Genomic DNA, 21,835 nt, shown 5'->3' on the forward strand with positions numbered 1-21,835 from the left:
CTGGTTATACAAGAGTGTAAATAATGTGGAGATGTGTATAATAGTCCTCGATGAAGGCTTTTTGATGTATAATGTACTTACCTGTGTAATATGAAATGAATTGTAAATAAATAAATAACCGCTTCACTACAAACAGATGATCTTTGATTGATCTTCCTTCAGGTGGTAGATGCTAATTGCCTAAGAATGTGATCATGACAAAGGTAAACAGTTTGTACAGTTGTCTGTTCACTAAATCAGAATACAGATGTGAATGTGAGCAGTTGAGTGAATCAGGTGAATGTATTTTTAAATCCTGCAATTGCCTCCAGACAGTAAGCACATTTAGGGTTAGTATTGCACATGCTCATATTATCCCAGATAAGGTCTTATCTAGATCAGGCTGTTTGGATGCATATATTTATACCCCAACAACAAATCTTCTGCTTAAACGATACATGAACTGATTTTACTATTTTTCATTCATGATAACCACTATAGTGAAGCATTGTCACTATGTAACAAATCAAAGCACCAATGGATTGTTTAATATATATATGTATATATATGTATATGTATATGTACAGTATATATATATACATACATACGGTATAGACGGTGGGTGTGTGTGTGTGGGTGTTTGTGTGTGTATATGTATAATATATATATATATAAATATATATTAAAACCAAAAAAATATATAGTATTTTTTATCTTTTTAATATTGATATCGTGTGAGGCATTTCCTCATTGTTTGACTTTTCAAAACCAAAATATACTTTCCAAAATATTTTGTCACTCCGCATGCAGCACATCTCATTATTAACCCTGATTCTGTATAATTACAGTTTCCTTTTACTCTCTGATCCCCTCCTCACCTCTAAGTAAGACCCCAAACCTACCCCCCCACACACACACACACACACCTACCTCTGTGTGTGAGTGGGTGTGTGTGTGTCTCCTCACTCTCTGTCCTGACTTCAAACCTTCCACATCTTGCTGTCATTTCCAGTGTGCTGCCTGTGCTCTGCAGTCAATATGGTGAGTATAAATAAATAATATATTGAGAGTTTTGTTGTTTTTGTTGTAGTAGTATTTTTGAAGATATTGACGTTGAAATGCAATGTGTTTATGCATTTGTCTCATGTTCAGTTTGGCTTAATTTGAACACAAATGGGATTTTATGCTGGGCTTTTTTCATAATTTCAGTAGTTTCTCTTGCATGCATGCTGGATTGCCTGCTGATTAGTTAACTCTAATATACTCTAATAAGTTGAATATTCGGTCCATGCTGTAAACAAGTTTCCCTATTTTTCTAAATGAACTGTGTATATAATTTATTTCTGACAATATGGCTTTGAGCATAAGTTAGCACTCTTGTTTGATAGTGGAGATTGTGTCTAGATACCAATGCTTTTACACCAATCCTTGGATGTGCAAGTGTAATCGGAGGATAACAGAAAAGTTGGAATGTCACAAATGTAATAAATTAGTTACAGTGCATCTTGTCTAAGTCTACATGTGCAAAAGGTCTTAAGAGTCAGCTGGACATAAATTTAGCCCTGCGTGTTATTTACACAGGTCATAGTGTAAGTACATCTTGAGTGAGCTAGAAGGGCATGAGCCTATTCCAAACACTAATAATAGATTTTATGCCTTATGCTACTTTGAAATACTAATTATTTTTGTTGGAACTCAAATATTAGCCCTGCAGCTTCATTTGGCCAACTTTTTTCACTGAAGAAACACAAGGGGGGAAATGGGCCTTATAAAAAATAAAATAAAACAAAACAAAAAAACAATAGAAATAAATATCGGTGATAAGGAAACATAGCAAAGACATTGTGAATGACATCTCAATAGGGAAAACACTGAGATATATAGGGTGCATTTTAGTCTTCATGATATTATCTTTAAGGGGTTTGCTGCCAGTTCGGCTGAATTCCAACTGAAAAGTTAACCGCTGCGTTTGATGGAGTGCAGCTGGTGTCGTCTGACCATGGATCCATGGACGCCAGAGACAAATGATGCAGCAGCTGACAGTGTTGTATTTGACTGTTATTAGTATCTTTTTGACCACTTTGACCCTATACTTTTTCCATTGCACTCCTCTTTCTCCCCACACACACACACACACACACACACACTGCAGCTCTCCATCAGGTCCTTCCCCGGCGTGGTCGTTCCTCGCCCCACGCTGCCCTCCTCTCAGGGGCGCTGCGTTGGGAGCGTGCACGTGAAGTGGGGCCCCTCCAGCCCAGAGGAGGCGCTGAAGCGGACTCTGCAGCAGGCTCTGTGGGAGCTCGGGCTGCCTGAAACACAGGACCTGCTACAGGGTACGAGCCAGCTAGATGGCATAGTAAAAGCCCCGCCCTCCCATACCATCATGTACGCACAGTAGCAGCATCAGCCACCTACTCTGTGTATACAGTATGTCGATACGATATTGGCGATATCCAAAATGTAATATCCGATGCTGTCCTGCCAAAATCTAGCGATATATGATATTATCACTGTTCATCAGGAGGGAGGGAACATTTTTTTCTTTATTGTTGTATTTCATTTTATTTAATTATATTGCTTATGAATTTCACCAAATTCATATATTCAATAGTGCAGAAAATATTCTTCAACTATAACTTGGTTCTTGTGGATGATTACAGGTGTGAAGTACTCAGAGGTGTGCATCTGTGTTTTGGGCTCCCCCCTCCCCTACCTCTCTCTGCTGCTGGAGGCCGGACAGAGGAGCCCAGGTAAAGAGCAACAGAACATCTTGACGGTCTTACTGTATTACACTGTCTTCTACTGTACATCATACAGCCACATCTGTCATTTGTATGTGTAGAGTTTGTCTGAGGAATTACTCTAACTAGAAATCCACGCGCTTCACATGCAAATTTCTAAGCTGGAGACTCTGGAGAGGATGTACCATGTGACCAAACTCATGCCAGTTCATGTGTTTAGGCACGTGGTTTTAAAAAGGATTACCAGGGGCACACAGTCCCTGGGCTGCGGCTGGGCTGGCTCCGTCCACAGACAGACCCTCTATCATGAAATGATGCCCACTGATTATCCTGCCCTTGTCATCAGTGATGTCACTCTGTCTAATGTGAGCAATTGTGATGTCACTTGAGCAATTATGATATCATCAGTGATGTCACTCGAGCAATTGTGCACCACGGAGTGGAACTGGGCACCTTATTATAGTAGTAGATGAAAAGGAATAGCTACGCCTTTAACCTCTTTTTCATTCCCTGGACAAATACTGGACGGCTTTAGCTCAGGAGGTAGAGCGGGTCGGCCAATGACGCAAGGGTTGGCGGTTCGATCCCCGCTCCCTCCCAGCTGCTGTCGTTGTGTCCTTGGGCAAGACACTTAACCCTCCTTGCTCCCGATGGTGTGTAGGCACCCTGCGTGGCGGTGTATGAATGGGTGAATGTAGACTATCTACTGATTGTAAAGCGCTTTGGATAAAAGCGCTATATAAATGCAGGCCATTTACCATTTTACCATTTACTGAACAGGTGTACCTGGCTCATGCTGGGTCCAAAGCTCTACACTTAAGAGTTGGATGAAAGACTCAAGTGAATAGTAAACATGTTGTCCCTTACCACTGATGCATCCACCCTTGAGTCAGTTCCATTCAGTGTCAATGCTGCCCACTAGAGGCACAAAGTGAACATTATAGTGTGACTAACCAGTGGACGGATGGATGGTGACAGATCCATAGTCCCCCCTTTAGTGATGGACAATAACAGACAGAATCTAATCTTTTCCATTCTGATTTGGGTTACTTTAATATGTGGTTCTAAATCAGATACAGGTCAGATTTTCTTTAAATGCAACCTCAGTCTGAACAGTCATGTGACCTGTATCAGAATTCATGCGTCTTTTACATCACACTAGATGGACATTCGTCACAATTCTGCACTGGCCGGAGTCACTCTGTGAATGCAAATGTGGAGGTAGTCAGTGGAGAGGCAGTATTTGGGGTGCCACTTGAGGGGTCATATAGTAACCGGTCTGTGTTTGAAAGTATAAAGAAAGAAATGGCCGAATGTGGCTGCAATGTCAGAGAGCCTTATAATGCCAAGTTTAAAGAAGCTAAACACTCAAACCAATGATGCAGGCGTGGTCGCATCACCTGCATGTTTTACAGTGAACTTGACCAGGTTTTGGGTGATAAATCTACTGTTGCGTCTTTGTTATTGTTCTTTTGTGGGACTTGCGGATCAGGTCAGGACAGTGAGCAGTTTACACTGGAATCTGATATTGGCCACATTTAAACGGTAGTGTGAACAGCCAAACAAAAGAAAATCTGATCTGACCAATAAATCAGAATTGAGCACTAAGATTTGCAGTGTGAACGTAGCCTTAGAGAGTGTAGTATTCTGTGCACATGTGCATTGACAGTGAGTGCCAAGAGCTTCACATTCCACTCGATGCTGAACTTTGCATGACCCGAGAGAAACCGTGCAGGAATCTCCAAGAGTGTCTTCTTTCTCACCCCCCTCCCTCCAGGAGATGCCCTGCTGTGCCTCTCTCCCTCCTGGCTCTCGTGCTCCTCTTCCTCCCTCCTGGTCCACAAGGCTGTGACCTTTGACCTCGGGGGCCGCACCTTCCTCACTAGCTTCAACCCGCCTCGCGTGGTCACCTACTTCCTTTCATGTGACCCGTACTCTGCGGAGGAAGTGACCCGTGAGGCGGACTGCCCGATGGGAACTTCTGGATCCCTGGGGAGGTTTTGGGGCGACGTTCTGACCGCACGCTTCCTGCTGCAGAAAGCTAAGATTCATACCCCGCCAACCCTGGCCCTGCTGGTGCCCTCGGGACACCCGGTGCTGGAGGAAGGCACCGTGGGCGGGCTGGAGCTGGTGCACCTGGGAGCGACCGTGAAGGACGGCCTGAACTCCATCAGAAACAAGGTGGACTCCTTCCTGGAGTCCGAGGCTCTGAGGCACTCAGACAAGGTGTGTCCGACCGCCTTCAAACTAGATTATTTTAATTGTAACATTAAAAGAATAATTCAAAAATGTTTTAAAAATGTACTTAAGTAAAAGCAACATTACTGACTTTAAAATAAGGACAAATACACAAGAAAGCTGTTTAATTACAGTACCCTTGGTTGTTTTCAACATCATCCGTTTCCTTCCAGCAATCAAATGTTGTAAAGCTACAGGTTTATCAAATCAGTGTAATGATGACATTGAAATGGTTTGTTCTGACGCTTTGCCTCGCCCTGATGCAGGTGGTTCTGAAGTGCAGCGGCGGCAGGTTTGTGGGCCAAGCAGCAGCAGCAGCAGCTGTTTATTTGCCCCAGAGCAGCAGAGAGGAAGTGTGGAGCAGAGTGACTCAGCTGCTGCCAGGCCTGCTGCCTGGGGAGGCTGTCCTGCTGGAGGCTCACTGCCCTGCACTGAAGCCTGGAGCCCGGCTACAGAGCTGTGCTTTGGAAGAGCACACTGGTGAGGCTACAGAGCTGTGCTTTGGAAGAGCACACTGGTGAGGCTACAGAGCTGTGCTTTGGAAGAGCACACTGGTGAGGCTACAGAGCTGTGCTTTGGAAGAGCACACTGGTGAGGCTACAGAGCTGTGCTTTGGAAGAGCACACTGGTGAGGGCTTCAGTGAGAGGAATGGCTGCAGCTAGTGGCCTTCTGTATTGTTTGTCCGTAGTGTAAGTTGAGAGACAGAACAGTTCCTTAAAGACAATGGCCACTTGTGTTCTGGGAAGTAATGGTATTATTGTGTTGTCTCATTATGGAATGCAAGTGAAGTGTAATCAACTCAAAGAAGTGCTATGCACGCCAACTTGGATGATAGGAGCCTAGAAGTCAAGAGAAAGTCTTTGTTCATAACGAGCAGAACTACGAATTATTTTCCTCTCTCTATTGCAGACCTGTGTTTCAGAGTGTGTGCCATCGTTACTCGATCCCCTCAGAACATCCCGCTCCTCTACAAGGTACATATCAAAGGCACGATGCATCAAACTCAGATTCACTGATTCAAGACTAACAATCTATGTATGCACTCAATTGGAAACAGTCTTTTCTTCCTACTTTCTTTCTTTCTCTTTCTTTTTATTCATTTCTTTATTGTTGATTGCAAGTTTATCAACATATTACAGGGACTCCGGGGGAGTTATTCCAATATTCCTACTCATTTGTTTATTCCAGTACTCCCACTATCCCTTCACCACCACCCTCTCCAGAACTGGAAAATTGCTCACAGCTGTATTTGCTTGCACAACTTAACAAACTCTCCTTGTTGAAGGAGTAACTGCAGTCTTTTCATGTCACGTGACTGTTGAGAGCTCTATAGAGACCTAATAGGATACTATGGTGTGCTGAAAACATTAAGGTTCCAAACAAAATGTTTCCCAAATTCCTTCTCTTTGCCAAATTGCTATATCCCTGTCAGCTCAGCTGACTCATAAGTCTGTGTATTTTTGTATGAACAATGTTAGATAATGTGCAATCTGCAAATTCATTCTCCTCTCTCCCTCTCAGGTGGTGTGTAGGGTGGGTGCATCTGACAGCCCTCTCTCTCACCATCAGTCCCTGAGCCAGTCCCTGGAGACCACCCTGTCAGAGTGCGGTTTCACCGACCCTGCCATGGCCATCTCAATCCGTCGCCTGGCAACCATCACTGCCCTGGACTGCCTCCGCGTTATCATGCAACAAGAGTCCAGCATGAGCTCTGTGCTCCGTGGTGGACTCAGAGCTCAAACAGACATGATAGGTGTGTGTGATTGATGTTTCATGTAACACATGGATGAAAAGCTAAAACAAAGAAGAAGCATGAAATGATTTCTAAGTACGCTAAAACCCCCGAAGGATCATTTGCTGTTCAATGTTGATAAAGAGCTGTTTCTCACATTAAGTCCTAGCCCTGTTACATCTCAGCTGCCATACACTCAGTCTCCCTCTGTCTCTTAGGAGTGGACCTGCTGTTCACATCGGACGGCTCCATCATCAAGCCAGTGGTGCTGGGCTTCCATCCATCCCTCTGTCTCCATTCCTCTTTCCCAGAGCAAAGGATGGAAAAGGAGGTGTGTCGGGGTACCCTCCTCCTCACACCTCTTACGCGCTCACAGTGCTTCCTGATGCAGGGGAGGACGGTGCTTGTGGTGGGAGCGGGAGCTCACAGTAAGAAGTTTGTCTGGGAAGCGGCCAAACACTACGAGCTCAAGGTGATTGCCTCAGAGATTGACTAAATGTGTGCAACATTAAAGGGCAATTTCGCAGATTGTCAACCTGCTTTACATCATTACAAAATCAGTAGTGTATATTATGCAAATTAGCAATGCTCAACTTCTCTCCATCTTGCCTGGACAGAGAGCTCCCCGTTCATTCGCAGAACTTCCTGGTCCAAATGTAATGATGTAATTTGGAGCGGTTTTGCCATGGTGTCACTATTACTGTCCCGGTCACTATCACATGGTGTCACTATTACTGTCACGGTCACTATCAAGATCACTATCATTATTGCTCTGGCTACCTTCATTTGCAGAACTTCCTCGACCAAATGACATCATTTGGACCAGGAAGTTCTACAAATGAGAGCGGGGGCAAGATGGAGGGAAGATAAACATTGTTCATTTGCATACTACTGATTTAGTCATGATTCAAAGCTGGTTGAGAATTGGCAAAGTGGCCCTAAAGTGTAACTTGTGGTAGACAGGCTGTTGCAGGTGCATTTCAGTGAGGTCAATGTATTACAAGCAGGATAACTGACATGTTTGCTGCCATTTTAAATCAGATCCTCCTGGTGGACGGTGACCCAAACCACTTTGCCTCAAAAATGGTGGACCACTTCTTGCCCCTGCCTGACCTCCCAGACCACCTCCGTGATGACCAGCACTGCGTCCGCATCTGTGATTGGCTGACATCCTCTGGCCTTCGTCCTGACGGCTGCGTGTGCTTCTGGGATGACTGTGTGGTCCTGACGTCGCTCGTCTGTGATAGGCTGGGGCTGAGAGGGCCGCACCCCACGGCTATCCGCATCGCTAAGGAGAAGAGCCGCACCCACCTGCATCTCCTGAGTCTGCTGCAGTCCACAGGCATCCAGCCCGTCTCTGCTGAGGAGCCCGCCGGTCAGGTGGATAGCCAGGTCGACGTGAAGAACGGACCGAGAGGAGGGACCGTCAGCGGGGAAGGAGACAGCTTGAAAGCTGTGGCTGATTTTGATGCAGGAAATCTCTTCAGTGGCATTGCAGACAAGCCTGTGAACACCTGCTCCTCACCAGCCACTTCCCCCTGCTTGTGGCCTTCCAATTCCTCACTTCATTCAGGTTCATTCCTTCAATGTGTTCCTCTTCTCTCCCCCTCTCCCAGTTCCTATGCAGTTCCCTGCCTCCACGTGGAGAGCGCTCTGGACCTGCAGAAAGCAGTCCAAGCGGTCCGCTTCCCTGCTGTGATGAAACTTGAGTATGGAGCCGGAGCCGTGGGTGTTCGGAAAGTTGGCTCCCTGACAGAGAGCCTGGCACATTTTGAACGCATTGGAGGCGACCTGAGAGAGGAGACTGACTACCCAGGTATCGGCCTGGGCTGGGGCAACTCCATGACCCTGATGGAGTTCGTGGGCGGCACCGAGCATGACGTGGACCTCGTGCTGTTCGACGGCCAGCTGGAGGGGGCCTTCGTGTCCGACAACGGCCCCACCCGCGCCCCCACCTTCACCGAGACGGCAGCTCGGATGCCATCGGGCGTGGCTCCAGACAAGCGCGCCCAGCTGATCCGGGCGGCGCACCACGCCTGCCTGGGCTGCGGCCTGCAGGACGGAGTCTTCAACGTGGAGCTGAAGATGACCACGCTGGGCCCACGCCTCATCGAGATCAACGCACGCATGGGCGGCTTCTACCTGCGCGACTGGATCCTGCAGCTGTACGGCGTGGACGTTCTCATGGCAGCCTTCATGGTGGCGTGTGGCGTGCGGCCCCGCCTGCCCTCGGCCACAGACCTGCCCTCTAGAGGCCACTTTGCAGGGGTGATGTGTGTGGTGTCGCAGCACCTTCAGGCCTTGAGGAGCACGGCCAGCCCCGAGCGTCTGCGCAGCCTGCACCAGGAGGGGGCACTGTGGCTCAATGAGCTGGCTGCTGACGATGAACTGATCTCCGGTGAGTACGAGGAGCCGTTCTGTAACGTGGGAGTGTGGGATGACCACAGCGGGGAGAACGCCTGCCAGCGACTTCTGGCCCTCTGCCAGGGCTTGGGGCTGCACTGCCCGCCACGCTATGACCTGACGTACTTCCTGTCTCATTTCATTAATTAGAACGCAGAATAGGGATGATGTTGTTAACGATGTTACAGAGCTATATTATGTTAATTTCAAATGGACCTAACTCAAATAAAATGTAAAATGTCAATTTCACCACAAGAACAAAAACAAAAAAAACAAAGACAAAAAAAATTAAGAATTTGATTTCTGTCAGCATTTTGGGACCATATACAAGGATCAATGTATTATGAATTGTTACATTACCTGTGAGTCCAAGCAATTCTGTTAGCACTGCGTCAGCCTCTTCTCTACATGCATTTCCCTGCAAAGTACAGTATCGTTTGAATAACTGTAACTAGACCACTCTCGCTGGTGCTAGCCCAACAACTCTTAGAAAGTCAAAGAGTGGAGACTGTAACTGAGATCTGATGTAACTGAGATCTGATGTCTGATGTCTGCATGCCTGTGACCTTTTGGAAAGACTTGGCAGTGTGATGGAACCTCATTGCATGAAGGGCAGCCAAAGGTTACTTGAAATGAAAGGTTGACGAGTTTCCTTCAATAAATCATGAAATTATAGTTTGCCAGATGGAGGTTGAATTACCAAACATGCCATCCGAACTGACTGCAGCTTTGCTAAAGTACAGACCCTCCTGAATAGAGGGTATGCACACCCACTGGAACACGCCCTCTCAATCAGGAATGAGTGTCAAATTGAGTGTCAAATTCCTCCCTGAGCAGCAGGTGTTAGTTATCTAGGCTGATTACTGCATTCAAGCTCAGTCTTACTGTGACTCAGTGGGCGTGACCCCACAGTGACTTCTGCCTCTGTGACATCACGTGCATACCCTCTATAAGACCTCACCTTGGCACAAGTGTATGGACATTTTGATAGAGTATCATGTTGTATTAGACACGATGCCTCCAAGTCAATAATAATAATAATAATAATAAATTCAAGAATAGCTCTTCTGCACTGCTAAGAAGCCGTTTTACTTTGTGCACTCTGGAGTGTTGGAGGCTTTTATCTGCCATATTAATATTTCACATTTTCAGATTTACAAATTACTATTACTTACACGTATGCTGACTAAACAATGGCAAATATAACTTACATGAAATGGGGAAAATATGTATTGTGCCAATGATACTGTATACTGTTTTTCTTCTCCATGTGTTTTCTACATATAAGACAAGCACAAGTCAGAAGCTTGCTCTTTTCAGTGATGCAAGTTTTGTTTTTTGCTGTAGCGTGTCTGTGCTTCTCACCAAGTAGGTCAAACTACTCAATTCTACTGTATGTTCTGTGATCCCGCCCTCTCTATGTTCTGATCCCGCCCTCACTCTTCTGTTTGCTCAAAAGCAACAATGGACAATAAAGTGCTTCAAGATGATGAGAAACAGTCTTCCTGTCCCGTGCATATCTCAGTGGACTTTTCCCAGAAGCAGCTTTCACACTAACCCTAACCCTTTTACATACATACTTTATCATTCGCAACCCTGTTGGAGCCGATACAAGACACAAGTAAGGAAAGAAAATAGTATTATTTCATGTTGGTGTTGGTGTGGTCAAATGTAATAGAAATATGACTGTGTGAGCATGTTAGTGAGGAACAGTCTCAGCCCTTATCATGTAAACAGTGTTCAGCCCCTCCCTTTAAAGAAAAAAAGACAAATCTCAAATTTCCCTACTTCCTTTTCCCACCCCCAAAATTCCCTTTTCCCTTCCCTCATTCACAGTCAGTTTCTCTGCACGGAAAACTAAAGCAAGGTGGGTCACTGCATGTTTTTCTCTATATCTCCGCTGCTTTCTTTGAAGCTGCTTTTGAATAGTTTGCACCAGTAATGAGGTCATTCTGCCACACCACACTAACCCTAACCTCTAACCCTAACCCTAACCCATTCTGCCACACCACACTAACCCTAACCCACACTCATCGTGTCTCCCTGACCTGCATATAGCTTCACGGTACTGTACAGTCTATGCTGCTGTCGAAGGGTGAATATAAATCTGGTGAATCTGTTGTGTCTCCTGCCATGACCAAACCCAGTGGATCTTCTGACCATGGAGGACACTGACTCTGAGCCAACAGCTAGAGGGAGGAGGAGAGGGAACACCGGGGCCCCGGAGACAGACAACATGGTGCTGTTGTCCAGCAAGCCTCTGCATCGCTTCATCAGAGGACAGCCACAGATTCTTGGGGTAACCCTAACCCTTACACAATCCAACATAGGGTAGGGTTAGCCTAAGGGTTAACCCTCACCCTTACACAATCCAACATAGGTTAGGGCAGGGATACTCAACTTGCTTTGCCCGGGGGCCACTTTCGTGAAATGATAGAAGGCCAGGGGCCAGTTAATAAACAATGAATACACATTTTTCTGTAGCGGATTGTAGGTGTCAGACGGAGTTTAGTCTGACAATGTTGTGCACCGGATAGTTACTTAGGTTAAGTACATACATAAGTGCCTGGGTAGCGAGCAGACGGTGGTATTTGACAATTTAGCAGCTAAATTATAGATTATTGAAAGATATTCCATATTCCAGACTGAAATGCTATAACAGAAGTGTGAGTATTGGCCAGAATTACATGAACATTTGGACACTTATTCAGTGGTTATCTTGCATGTTGCGTTCAGGTGCACTCTTTTTTTCTTTTTTTCTTTTTGCAATTCCATCGCGGGCCACACAGGGGGCGCCCGCGGGCCGCCAGTTGAGTATCACTGGGTTAGGGTTAGCCTAAGGGTTAACCCTAACCCTTACACAATCCAACATAGGGTTAGCCTAAGGGTTAACCCTAACCCTTACACAATCCAACATAGAAATAGGATAAATAGGCAATGTTATAGTTGGTGATGCATTATTATAACTACTGTATTCAAAAGTTTGCATAAGTACTGACAGCAAAGTGGTCAAATGTACATCCTATATATTTAAAATAGATGTAGAGAGGAGGTACATTCTTAATCTATTCCCATTGACTTTGGTTCCACCATCCACCTCCTGCACCCTCTTGCCCAGGTTGTGGTCCTGATCTTTGGCTGTGCAGAGCTCCTGATGGGTTTTCAGATGGCACAAGAAACAATCGCTGACTGCGCCAAGATCTACGTCCCCTTCTGGCAGGGGGCTCTGGTACAGAACATTCTTCTGGCAGGGGGCTCTGGTACAGAACATTCGGCTGGTTAGCAGCTACTAGATGCTGAGTCACTATCGTCAGAGGTGGAAAAACATGCTGAAATAATGGGTTGTATTTTTTATTAATATATTTCTCAATGTACAAGTATTTGTCTTGGAGAATACTTGAGTTGAAGAGTAGATCAGTAAACAAGGCTACGAAAGCCTAATTAAGCCGGGACCTGGACTGCTGGCAGAACGGGCCAGCCAAGAAAGGTCTCAGGGGCTGACTGGCTGACTGACTGACTGACTGACTGACTGACTGACTCATTGTTGAAAGACGCATGCGTGAGTGTTGAACAGCAGTGGCAGCAGTCCGTGTCCAGACTAGGCTTGCCTAGTCTGCCGCTGCTGTTCAACACTCACGCATGTGGACTGCTGTTGCCATTTTGGTTGAATGGCTGAGGAGACTGATCAGTTGTGTTTTTCTGACAGTTTGTCATCTCTGGAAACCTCTCTATCTACACTGGCCTACATCCATCCAAGAGAATGGTAGGTTATGTTCTAGCTTTAATGTTCAACGGTGGACTGAAAGACACATAAGACACATTTTTTGACAAGCCACACTAATAGACAGCCCCAGGGATGACGTATTTTTGTAGTCGGAACGCGGAAGTCGCGGACTTCCGGGTTCTTCACTGTTTCTGCCTATGGGATTTTTGAATGGGTTTTTGGTGCGATGCTTCAAATAAGGTCTGTGGGCAACGCAAGCTTAATCAAAAGCGAACCAGTGTTCAGCGGGATAATCTTCACACATGAGGACCACTTTCATGAGTTTTGAAGTGTAAATGCGAGCCCTAGAAGTAAAAAGCTTGTGCTAAGCTAATCCAGAACTACACACAGTGTCGCATAGGCTTCCCCGTCACGTCACCACTCAACCTGGAGTGTTGGTGATGTGTGCGCTGCTGTCGACTCAACAGTGTAGTCTCATTTAGCCGTTTGCTCACCTCCGCCCGCCACCACCCCCCCCTCCCTCTCCTCCCCCTCCCCGCCACCTCTCCCCCCCATCACCTAGAACATGCCCTGGAACAATGGTGCCAGGACAACCACCTCTCTCTAAACGTCTCCAAGACCAAGGAGATCATTGTAGACTACAGGAGGGCCAACAGCGACTACACGGACTCAGACGCCTGAAGAAATTTGGGCTAAGGCCAAAAATCCTCAGGGACTTCTACAGAGGCACCATTGAAAGCCTGCTGACTGGCTGCTTCACCAGGGAACTGTACCACCATGGACCGCAGGGCGCTAAGAAGAGTGAGGCGCGCGGCCCAGCACGTAACAGGATGTGAGCTACCAGAACTGCAGGAACTGTACAATCAGCGGTGCCTCAGGAGGTCCCCGAAGATCATCAAAGACACATACCACCCCCACAACAGCCTGTTCTCCCTGTTACCCTCAGGGAGGAGATACAGGGTCCCAAAAGCACGAACAAATCGCCTGAGGGACAGTTTCTTCCCGCAGGCCACGAGACTCCTTAACACACAAAAATAAACAATCATGTAGCAGCTGCTACCATTACATATGATAATTATGCCTATGTTATTTGCACCTGTGCAAACAGAATGTTTAATTATGTTTTAAGGTGTCTACGCTAGAAAAGAAAAGGAAAAGTTTACTGTTATTGCTTGTTGTTCTCTTGTTTTACTGCATCTATATGCCCTGTTTTTGCACTGTTATACTGTTATTTGCACGTTGCATGTTGTAACGGAGCCTACAGCACAAGAATTTCACAAGTGATACTTGTACTAGGGAGTGACAATAAAAAATCTTGAATCTTGAATCTTGCTAGCTAGCCGCCCTTTTAACGGCATGTAAAAGCTTAAACATTCATAAAAGTGGTCCACATGTGTGAAGATTATCCCACTGAATACTGGTTTGCGTTTGATTAAGCTTGCGTTGCCCAGAGACCTTATTTGAAGCATCGCGCCAAAAACCCATTCAAAAATCCCATAGGCGAAAACAGTGAAGAACCCAGAAGTGTTAGCATCGATGTTTTCCGGACGCAATATATTTTTTTTCCATGATGGCGAAGGCTAGGCGAAGGCATGACCCGCCCCTCTCTGCCTCTAATTGGCACTCGGCTGCTTTCGCCTGCTTCCCAGGCGAGCCAGGAGTTTTCGCTATAGAATCAAAAGGTTATGTGTGAGATCTTTATTATATTAAATGTTACAATTGCAAACCGTATAACAGTTATTTAGGCCTACTTAGCCTATTGTGCAGGCATATGAATGTGTATTTTTTCATTCTAAATTTCATCACCTTGTTTCCTCTGATTAATATTTAAATTCAAATACATGTCATTCTTGTTACAATTAGCTGAATTAGTTCCCTGTAAATAACCCTGTTTTATATCATCCTTGATCAATTCTCTGTCTATAGGCTACATACGTGCACTGCCAAGAGTAGCGGCAGCGTTATAAACCATAGATATAATATGACTATATTAAAAACATAAACACACTGGCGTCTTTCATGCAGGCTAGCAAGCGTAACTTGCTAGCCTAACTCGAGGCTCGCATCTCTGCATGCCTCAAAGACATTGGCGACTGGATGTCTGCCCACCACCTCAAGCTCAACCTTGGTAAGACCGAGCTACTCTTCCTCCCAGGAAAAGACTGCCCTCTTGCAGATCTCTCCATCTCCATTGACAACACCACTGTACTTCCTTCCCAAACAGCCAAGAACCTTGGGGTGATCCTTGACAACCAGCTGTCTTGCTCTGCCAACATAGCTGCTACAGCGCGCTCCTGTAGGTTCTCTCTCTACAACATCCGCAAAATCCGTCCCTTTCTCACAAGAGAAGCGACTCAACTCCTGGTCCAGTCTCTTGTCTCCTCCCGCCTGGACTACTGCAACGTGCTTCTGGCCGGCCTACCTGCCACCGACATCCGACCGCTTCAGCTCATTCAGAACGCTGCAGCCCGTCTGATATTCAACCAACCCAAATTCTCTCACGTCACTCCCCTCTTCCAGGAGCTCCACTGGCTTCCCATCTCGGCCCGCATCAGATTCAAGACACTGGTACTGGCCTACAGGGCAGTACACCAGACAGCTCCCCGGTACCTGCAATCCATGGTCAGGTTCCAAACCTCTCACCGCTCCCTTCGCTCCTCCGCCAGTGCAGGTCGCCTCGCCCCTCCTTCACTACGGGGGCTCAAAAGTCGCTCATCCCGATCTCGACTCTTCTCGTCCCTGGCACCTCAATGGTGGAACGAGCTTCCACCTTCGGTCAGGACTGCTGAATCACTGCCGATCTTTCGGAAAAGACTAAAGACACACCTTTTCAGGCTCCATCTGGGCCCTTCTTGATCTAACTTCGTCTCTCTCTTTCCTTATATAAAAAAAAAAAAAAAAAAAAAAAAAAAAAACCTAACCAACCTTGTACCACTAACCTAAACTTGTACCACTGTTCCTTCAGAAGCTGTAGTTGTCATAGACTGTGCTCCATAGTTGATTGTTCTATTGCTGACAAAAAATGTGTTATTGTAAGTCGCTTTGGATAAAAGCGTCTGCCAAATGACGTAATGTAATGTAATGTAATGTAATGTAACTGCTGTCTGTCTGTCTGACCCACTGAGTCTGACGGTCTGACCACAGCCTGTAGAAAGAGATGTAATGCAGGATAGCCAAGCGAATGTGTTTGGATGGAAGTTTGATGCTAGGCTAATCAGAGGCAGAGAGGGGCGGGTTATGCCTTCGCATAGCCTTCGCCATCATCCGGAAAAAAATATTGCTTCCGGTAAGCTAGCTAGCTAATGTTAGCCGCTGGTTGGTTGGCTAGCTAGCGAATGTTAGCCGTTAGCTAATGTTAACGTTAGCTAGACAAACACAGACATGCAGAGCTCCAAAAACAGAGCAATTCGTGATTTTGTTACTGTAGTTTCTGCAGAGTAACGTCCATGTACCTTTATGGATTGCACGGGGTTGGAATTGTAAAGGGATCTGACGGATAGTGCAGTACAGTCAGCAGCCATGATAGCGCGAGCCAGTCAGGGGGAGGAAGTCCATATATGGTCCATCCGGTCATGGGGCACAGGACAACGCGATTGGCTGGCTCTGTTTGGCCACTACCCAGGCCAAAAGCCACTCTGCTTGGCCCAGATACCCCAACCTCCAGGCTGCCACCACCCAGGCTAAGTGCCCCTCTGCTGGGCACAGACACCCAGGCCAGCCACCCCCACCACCAGGCTGCCACCACCCAGGCTAAGTGCCCCTCTGCTGGGCACAGACACCCAGGCCAGCCACCCCCACCACCAGGCTGCCACTACCCAGGCTAAGAGCCCCTCTGCTGGGCACAGACACCCAGGCCAGCCACCCCCACCTCCAGGCTGCCACCACCCAGGCCAAGAGCCCCTCTGCTGGGCACAGACACCCAGGCCTGCCACCCCCACCACCAGGCTGCTACTACCCAGGCTAAGTGCCTCTCTGCTGGGCTCAGACACCCAGGCAGAGCCGTAGCTAGAGGGAGGAAAGTGTGGACGATTCCAAGGGCCCTTGACTGACAGGGGCCCTAAAAAGGAGAAAACATTTATCAGCGGGGTGGTGCCGCTGGCGGCGCTCTCCTCCTCTCCTCTCCTCTCCTCTCCTCTCCTCTCCTCTCCTCTCCTCTCCCCTCTCCCCCTCCCCCCTCCTCTCCTCTTCTCCTGTCTGTGCCAGCCCCTCTCTCCTCTCCTCTCCCCCTCTCCTCTTCTCCCCTCCTCTCCCCTCCCCTCCTCTCCTCTCCCCCTCTCCCCTCCTCTCTTCTCCCCCTCTCCTCTTCTCCCCCTCTCCTCTTCTCCCCTCCTCTCCTCTCTTCTCCCCCTCTCCCCTCCTCTCCTCTCTTCTCCCCCTCTCCCCCCCTCTCCCCTCCCCTCCTCTCCTCTCCTCTCCCCCTCTCCTCTTCTCCCCTCCTCTCCTCTCTTCTCCCCCTCTCTCCTCTCCCCTCCTCTCCTCTCCCCTCCTCTCCTCTCTTCTCCCCCTCTCCCCCCCCTCTCCCCTCCTCTCCTCTCCCCCTCCCCACCTCTCCTCTCCCCCCCCCCTCTTCTCCCCCTCTCCTCTCCTCTTCTCCCCCTCTCCCCTCCCCTCCTCTCCTCTCTTCTCCCCCTCTCCTCTGGTCCTCCTTTGTCCTCTCAGTCGCCTTTTATACACGGTCCAAAACAGTGCAGAACAATGCGATTGGCTGGCTCAGATTTGAACAGATCTGAGCCAGCCAATCGCGTTATCCTGTGATGACGTAATGTCCTGTGCCCCATGACCGGATGGACCATATATGGACTTCCTCCCCCCGAATTCCTCCCTGTGCAATCCATAAAGGTACATGGACGTTACTCTGCAGAAACTACAGTAACAAAATCACGAATTGCTCTGTTTTTGGAGCTCTGCATGTCTGTGTTTGTCTAGTTAACGCGTTAACGTTAGCTAACGGCTAACATTCGCTAGTTAGCCAACCAACCAGCAGCTAACATTAGCTAGCTAGCTAGCTTACCGGAAGCGATATTTTTTTCGGATGATGGCGAAGGCATAACCCACCCCTGGCCCTCTCTGCCTGTGATTAGTGGCAGCGTTATAAACCATAGATATGACTATATTAAAAACATAAATACACTGGCGTCTTTCATGCAGGCTAGCAAGCGTAACTGCTGTATGTCTGTCTGACCCACTGAGTTTGACGGTCTGACCACAGACTGTAGAAAGAGATGTAATGCAGGATAGCCAAGCGAATGTGTTTGGATGGAAGTTTGACGCTAGGCCAATCAGAGGCAGAGAGGGCGGGTTATGCCTTCGCATAGCCTTCGCCATCATCCGGAAAAAAATATCGCCTCCGGGACAACAACGCTTCCTACCCAGTGTGTGCACGTCTTTCCGACAGGGGTGGTTGTTATGGCAACTATCAACAACAACAACAACAATAACTACTACTACTACTACTAACTACTACAAGACATAAAGACCGAAATAGGCTACCTTGTTAATGTGTCTGTCGGAGACACGGCCTAACGTTAACATTTAATATGAGCCGAATATCAGCCTGCGCTCAGCTATGTATACAGGAAGTAAACCGGATATTCAGGTGGGTTGTGACGGTTGTTATTGTTGTCAAGTTAAAACTGTCTATAATGACCAGAATGGGTGTTGTTCAAACTGAACATTTATTTCTTCAACATGCTGCAGCAGAAAGGGAGATAAACAGCGGACACTAGGAAGTAGCCTTCTGGCTCGCCTGGGAAGCAGGCGAAAGCAGCCGAGTGCAGTCAGCCAATTAGAGGCAGAGGGGGGCGGGTCATGCATGCATATATCGCTTTCCGGACTCATTCCTGGGGCTCTCTAGTCTCTTAGAACAGACGAGTTGGCTTCCGCAATTTTCAAATGCTTCCGCCATACCGTCTGTACTTCGTAGGGGAGAATCATGCACCAACCGGAATGGGAAGTAGAAAGGCGGGTCTTCCGCTCATTAGTCCAATCAGAATCCAATATGCCGCATTTTTCGTGGACCCACGTGTCGTGATTGGTCGGATTCTGTCGAACTTCTTTCCTGTCTGAAGGTTTTTTTCCCAACTTCCTTGTGCATGTTCTGGGGGTGTAACGTACAGACTGTATATAGCTGCATTCGCCGGATGTAGATGAGACAGTCTGTTTTAAGAGACTGGGGCTCTCTATTCACACATTATCTCTCTCTCTCTCTCTCTCTCTCTCTCTCTCTCTCTCTCTGTATGTCTATATCTCTTTACTCACACTGACTCACTTCAACTCCCCCAGGTGACGGTGTGTTTGGCCATGTATATAGTTTCCCTCTTGGGTGTCGTGGTCTCTAGTGCCTACAGGATACACTGTCTCCTGGACCTCGGCTATTTCTTTTACCACTACGGCCGCTACGGGGATGCGGAGTGGGCCTTCAACCGATTTGTGAGTTGTGACACATATTTGGCACATAAAGACACACACACACACACACACACACACACAAAAGTGTATTGTCCCAGAAGGTAAGCGTCTGGGGTATTTGGTTCTGGGCAATGACAACTTTCCCCCCTCTTTCCTCTCTTAGGAACAACTTTTTTCTATTGAAATCATGTTGTTCATTTCCTCTCTATGCGTGTCAGCTCTTCTCATCTTCTTGTCTGCCATGGCACGAGTAGCCCTGAAATCGACAAATACTCAGGTAATACCTCTCACTAAATACTCAGGTAATACTCAGGTAATACCTCTCACTAAATACTCAGGTAATACCTCTCACTAAATACTCAGGTAATACCTCTCACTAAATACTCAGGTAATACTCAGGTAATACCTCTCACTAAATACTCAGGTAATACATCTCACTAAATACTCAGGTAATACCTCTCACTAAATACTCAGGTAATACCTCTCACTAAATACTCAGGTAATACTCAGGTAATACCTCTCACTAAATACTCAGGTAATACTCAGGTAATACCTCTCACTAAATACTCAGGTAATACTCAGGTAATACCTCTCACTAAATACTCAGGTAATACCTCTCACTAAATACTCAGGTAATACCTCTCACTAAATACTCAGGTAATACCTCTCACTAAATACTCAGGTAATACCTCTCACTAAATGCAGTTTTGTTATTACATTTTTATTTGATGTGTACCAGATTAGATCATGCTGAGATTAAGAATCCCTAATTTAACACTTAACCCTTTCACGGGACACCTGGCCAAGGAAGAAGCAACAAGACAAATATACATTACAAGTTGAAGAACAGCAACATACAACAATGTACAAAGTCAGAGTCAAGTCAGAATCACATAAAGGAGGTGAAACAATGCAGAAAATCAAATTGCAGCCAAAACCAATCAAAGGGAGAAACAGAAGAAAATGACAATCTGATGTATAAGATTTCCCATAGTCACTAGACCAATATAAACCCAGCATCATTCTGAAAGTAAACACAGCAAACAGCACACTTCAGTTTGAATTAAGCAAGAGTTGCTGATTGGATCCAACGCCACAGTGACCTTTGACCCTTCATCATCATCATCTTCCTCACTTGGCTCCTTTCCTGTTGTGCTCCATGTGTTACAGGTGTTGGTCCAGCAGCATGCACTGCCGGCCCGGAGCAACACACCATCAACCACCTGAGACCACACACTTACACATATCCTACAACAAGGTTACTGTAACATGTTACATTTACTCATGTTACTGTAACATGTTACATTTGCTCATGTTACTGAGTAGCTTTGTTGTGTACTTGTACTTTTTTGAATATTTTTTAAAGTCAGTATTTTTTACTTTTATTAAAGAAGTTTTTACTAGAAGTATTATATTATATAGCAATGTTCTCTTTTCTAAAAGGTAACTCAGTAACTTTTACTCTGAGCACATTTTGAATTAGATACTTTTTCTAGTACTCTTTTCACCCCTATTCTACAATAACTAGTCCTGTCCTGCAATGTTCAGCAGTGCAGCCAGAGACTGTTCTGAAATATAGCATAGTAGCATAAGTAAGTAACATAGTAGTAACATAGTATAGAGCATGTGGGTGCAGCTACACTGTAAAGACCTGCTCTACAACATAAGAATGAATGTACGGTATGTAGGCTACGTACACACGCGCTGAACGTAGGGCACCAAGTTTCGCAAGGGGCATCATCCAGAGCAGGAATAGACGGTTTTAACTTGACAACAAAAACATTCTAAATTGAACCCCCGCTCACTTCCTGTTGCAGTGTTTGCTATGGACATAAAAGAAAAAAAAACATTCAAGTGCAGGACTGACCATTCCGTGAAAACCGTCTATACAGCTGAGCGGCGAAAACAAAAGTAACGATGTCGAGTGAATATTTCTGCAGTTTGCCGAATGCTGAGAAAAAGGAAGTGCTGTGGGGTTGCGCTCTGGTGAAAACCATCTATACCACGGTCAAACAGACGGTGGATGCCCCGCAGTTTGGTAATGCCCCTTCTAAAATTAACTCTCCACACGGCCAGTTTGGCATTCCCTGTTTTGAACTGGCCACGGTGCCCCCTTAAAAGAAAGTTGTGGGATCTCCTTGTTAACTACATGCAACACAGGCTGTGTAACATCAGATGTTGTGTGTGCATGCTGCCCCACCAAGTGGCAGCATAGCTCAACTGCAGCCTATGGTATTTTTCACTAACTGTATGCTTGCTAACCTTCCAATCAAACACATTTGAATGTAGTAATTTCTGAAAATAAATACATCATTGCAGCAAATATATATTTTAATTTTTTACGTTTGTTTGCACCTGTCATCACTGTACCCTTGCGTGAGGAACAAATTGGGATGTTATGTTTGCACCAGCAGCTTGCCAGTCACTTTGTGGCCAGTAGAGGACATCTTCCTCCTTGTTGAGAAGCCCTGTGTGTAGCCTGCTTGATATGGGTCCCAACAACCACAATCTAATGAAGAAAACCACATCAACAGCTTGACAACGTACACTTGACATCAGAGCTTCAACTAGGTGCTGGGTGGATGGAAACATAACACTGATAGACA

At 46.4% G+C, this 21,835-nt stretch overlaps 2 protein-coding genes across 2 annotated transcripts; both read left to right on the top strand.

Moving 5' to 3' along the window:
- Positions 1 to 930: 930 nt before the first annotated feature.
- Positions 931 to 9,247, top strand: LOC310790250 (carnosine synthase 1-like; the record flags this gene model as incomplete). Its single annotated transcript, XM_083651916.1, has 9 exons — positions 931 to 1,020; positions 2,132 to 2,315; positions 2,643 to 2,732; positions 4,501 to 4,949; positions 5,228 to 5,441; positions 5,872 to 5,936; positions 6,484 to 6,715; positions 6,913 to 7,166; positions 7,736 to 9,247. The coding sequence occupies exons 1-9, from the start codon at positions 1,018 to 1,020 to the stop codon at positions 9,245 to 9,247; spliced, it is 3,003 nt and encodes a 1,000-aa protein (XP_083508042.1). The 5' UTR covers positions 931 to 1,017.
- Positions 9,248 to 10,954: 1,707 nt separating this feature from the next.
- Positions 10,955 to 21,546, top strand: LOC310790324 (membrane-spanning 4-domains subfamily A member 4A-like). The gene is made up of 7 exons (XM_083651997.1): positions 10,955 to 10,964; positions 11,245 to 11,396; positions 12,216 to 12,326; positions 12,804 to 12,860; positions 19,104 to 19,250; positions 19,393 to 19,506; positions 20,400 to 21,546. The coding sequence occupies exons 2-7, from the start codon at positions 11,259 to 11,261 to the stop codon at positions 20,454 to 20,456; spliced, it is 624 nt and encodes a 207-aa protein (XP_083508123.1). The 5' UTR covers positions 10,955 to 10,964; positions 11,245 to 11,258; the 3' UTR covers positions 20,457 to 21,546.
- Positions 21,547 to 21,835: the final 289 nt, after the last annotated feature.

This window comes from Poromitra crassiceps (assembly GCF_964638095.1).
Source record: "Poromitra crassiceps genome assembly, chromosome: 15".
Taxonomy (NCBI): Eukaryota; Metazoa; Chordata; class Actinopteri; order Beryciformes; family Melamphaidae; genus Poromitra; species Poromitra crassiceps.

Bases quoted from the DNA above. Each gene is read 5' to 3' on its own strand.
- LOC310790324 (XM_083651997.1), top strand. From the start codon at position 11,259: ATGGAGGACACTGACTCTGAGCCAACAGCTAGAGGGAGGAGGAGAGGG. The intron at 11,397-12,215 runs GTAACCCTAACC...CCTCTTGCCCAG, and splicing joins GACAGCCACAGATTCTTGGG to GTTGTGGTCCTGATCTTTGG. The intron at 19,251-19,392 runs GTGAGTTGTGAC...TTCCTCTCTTAG, and splicing joins AGTGGGCCTTCAACCGATTT to GAACAACTTTTTTCTATTGA.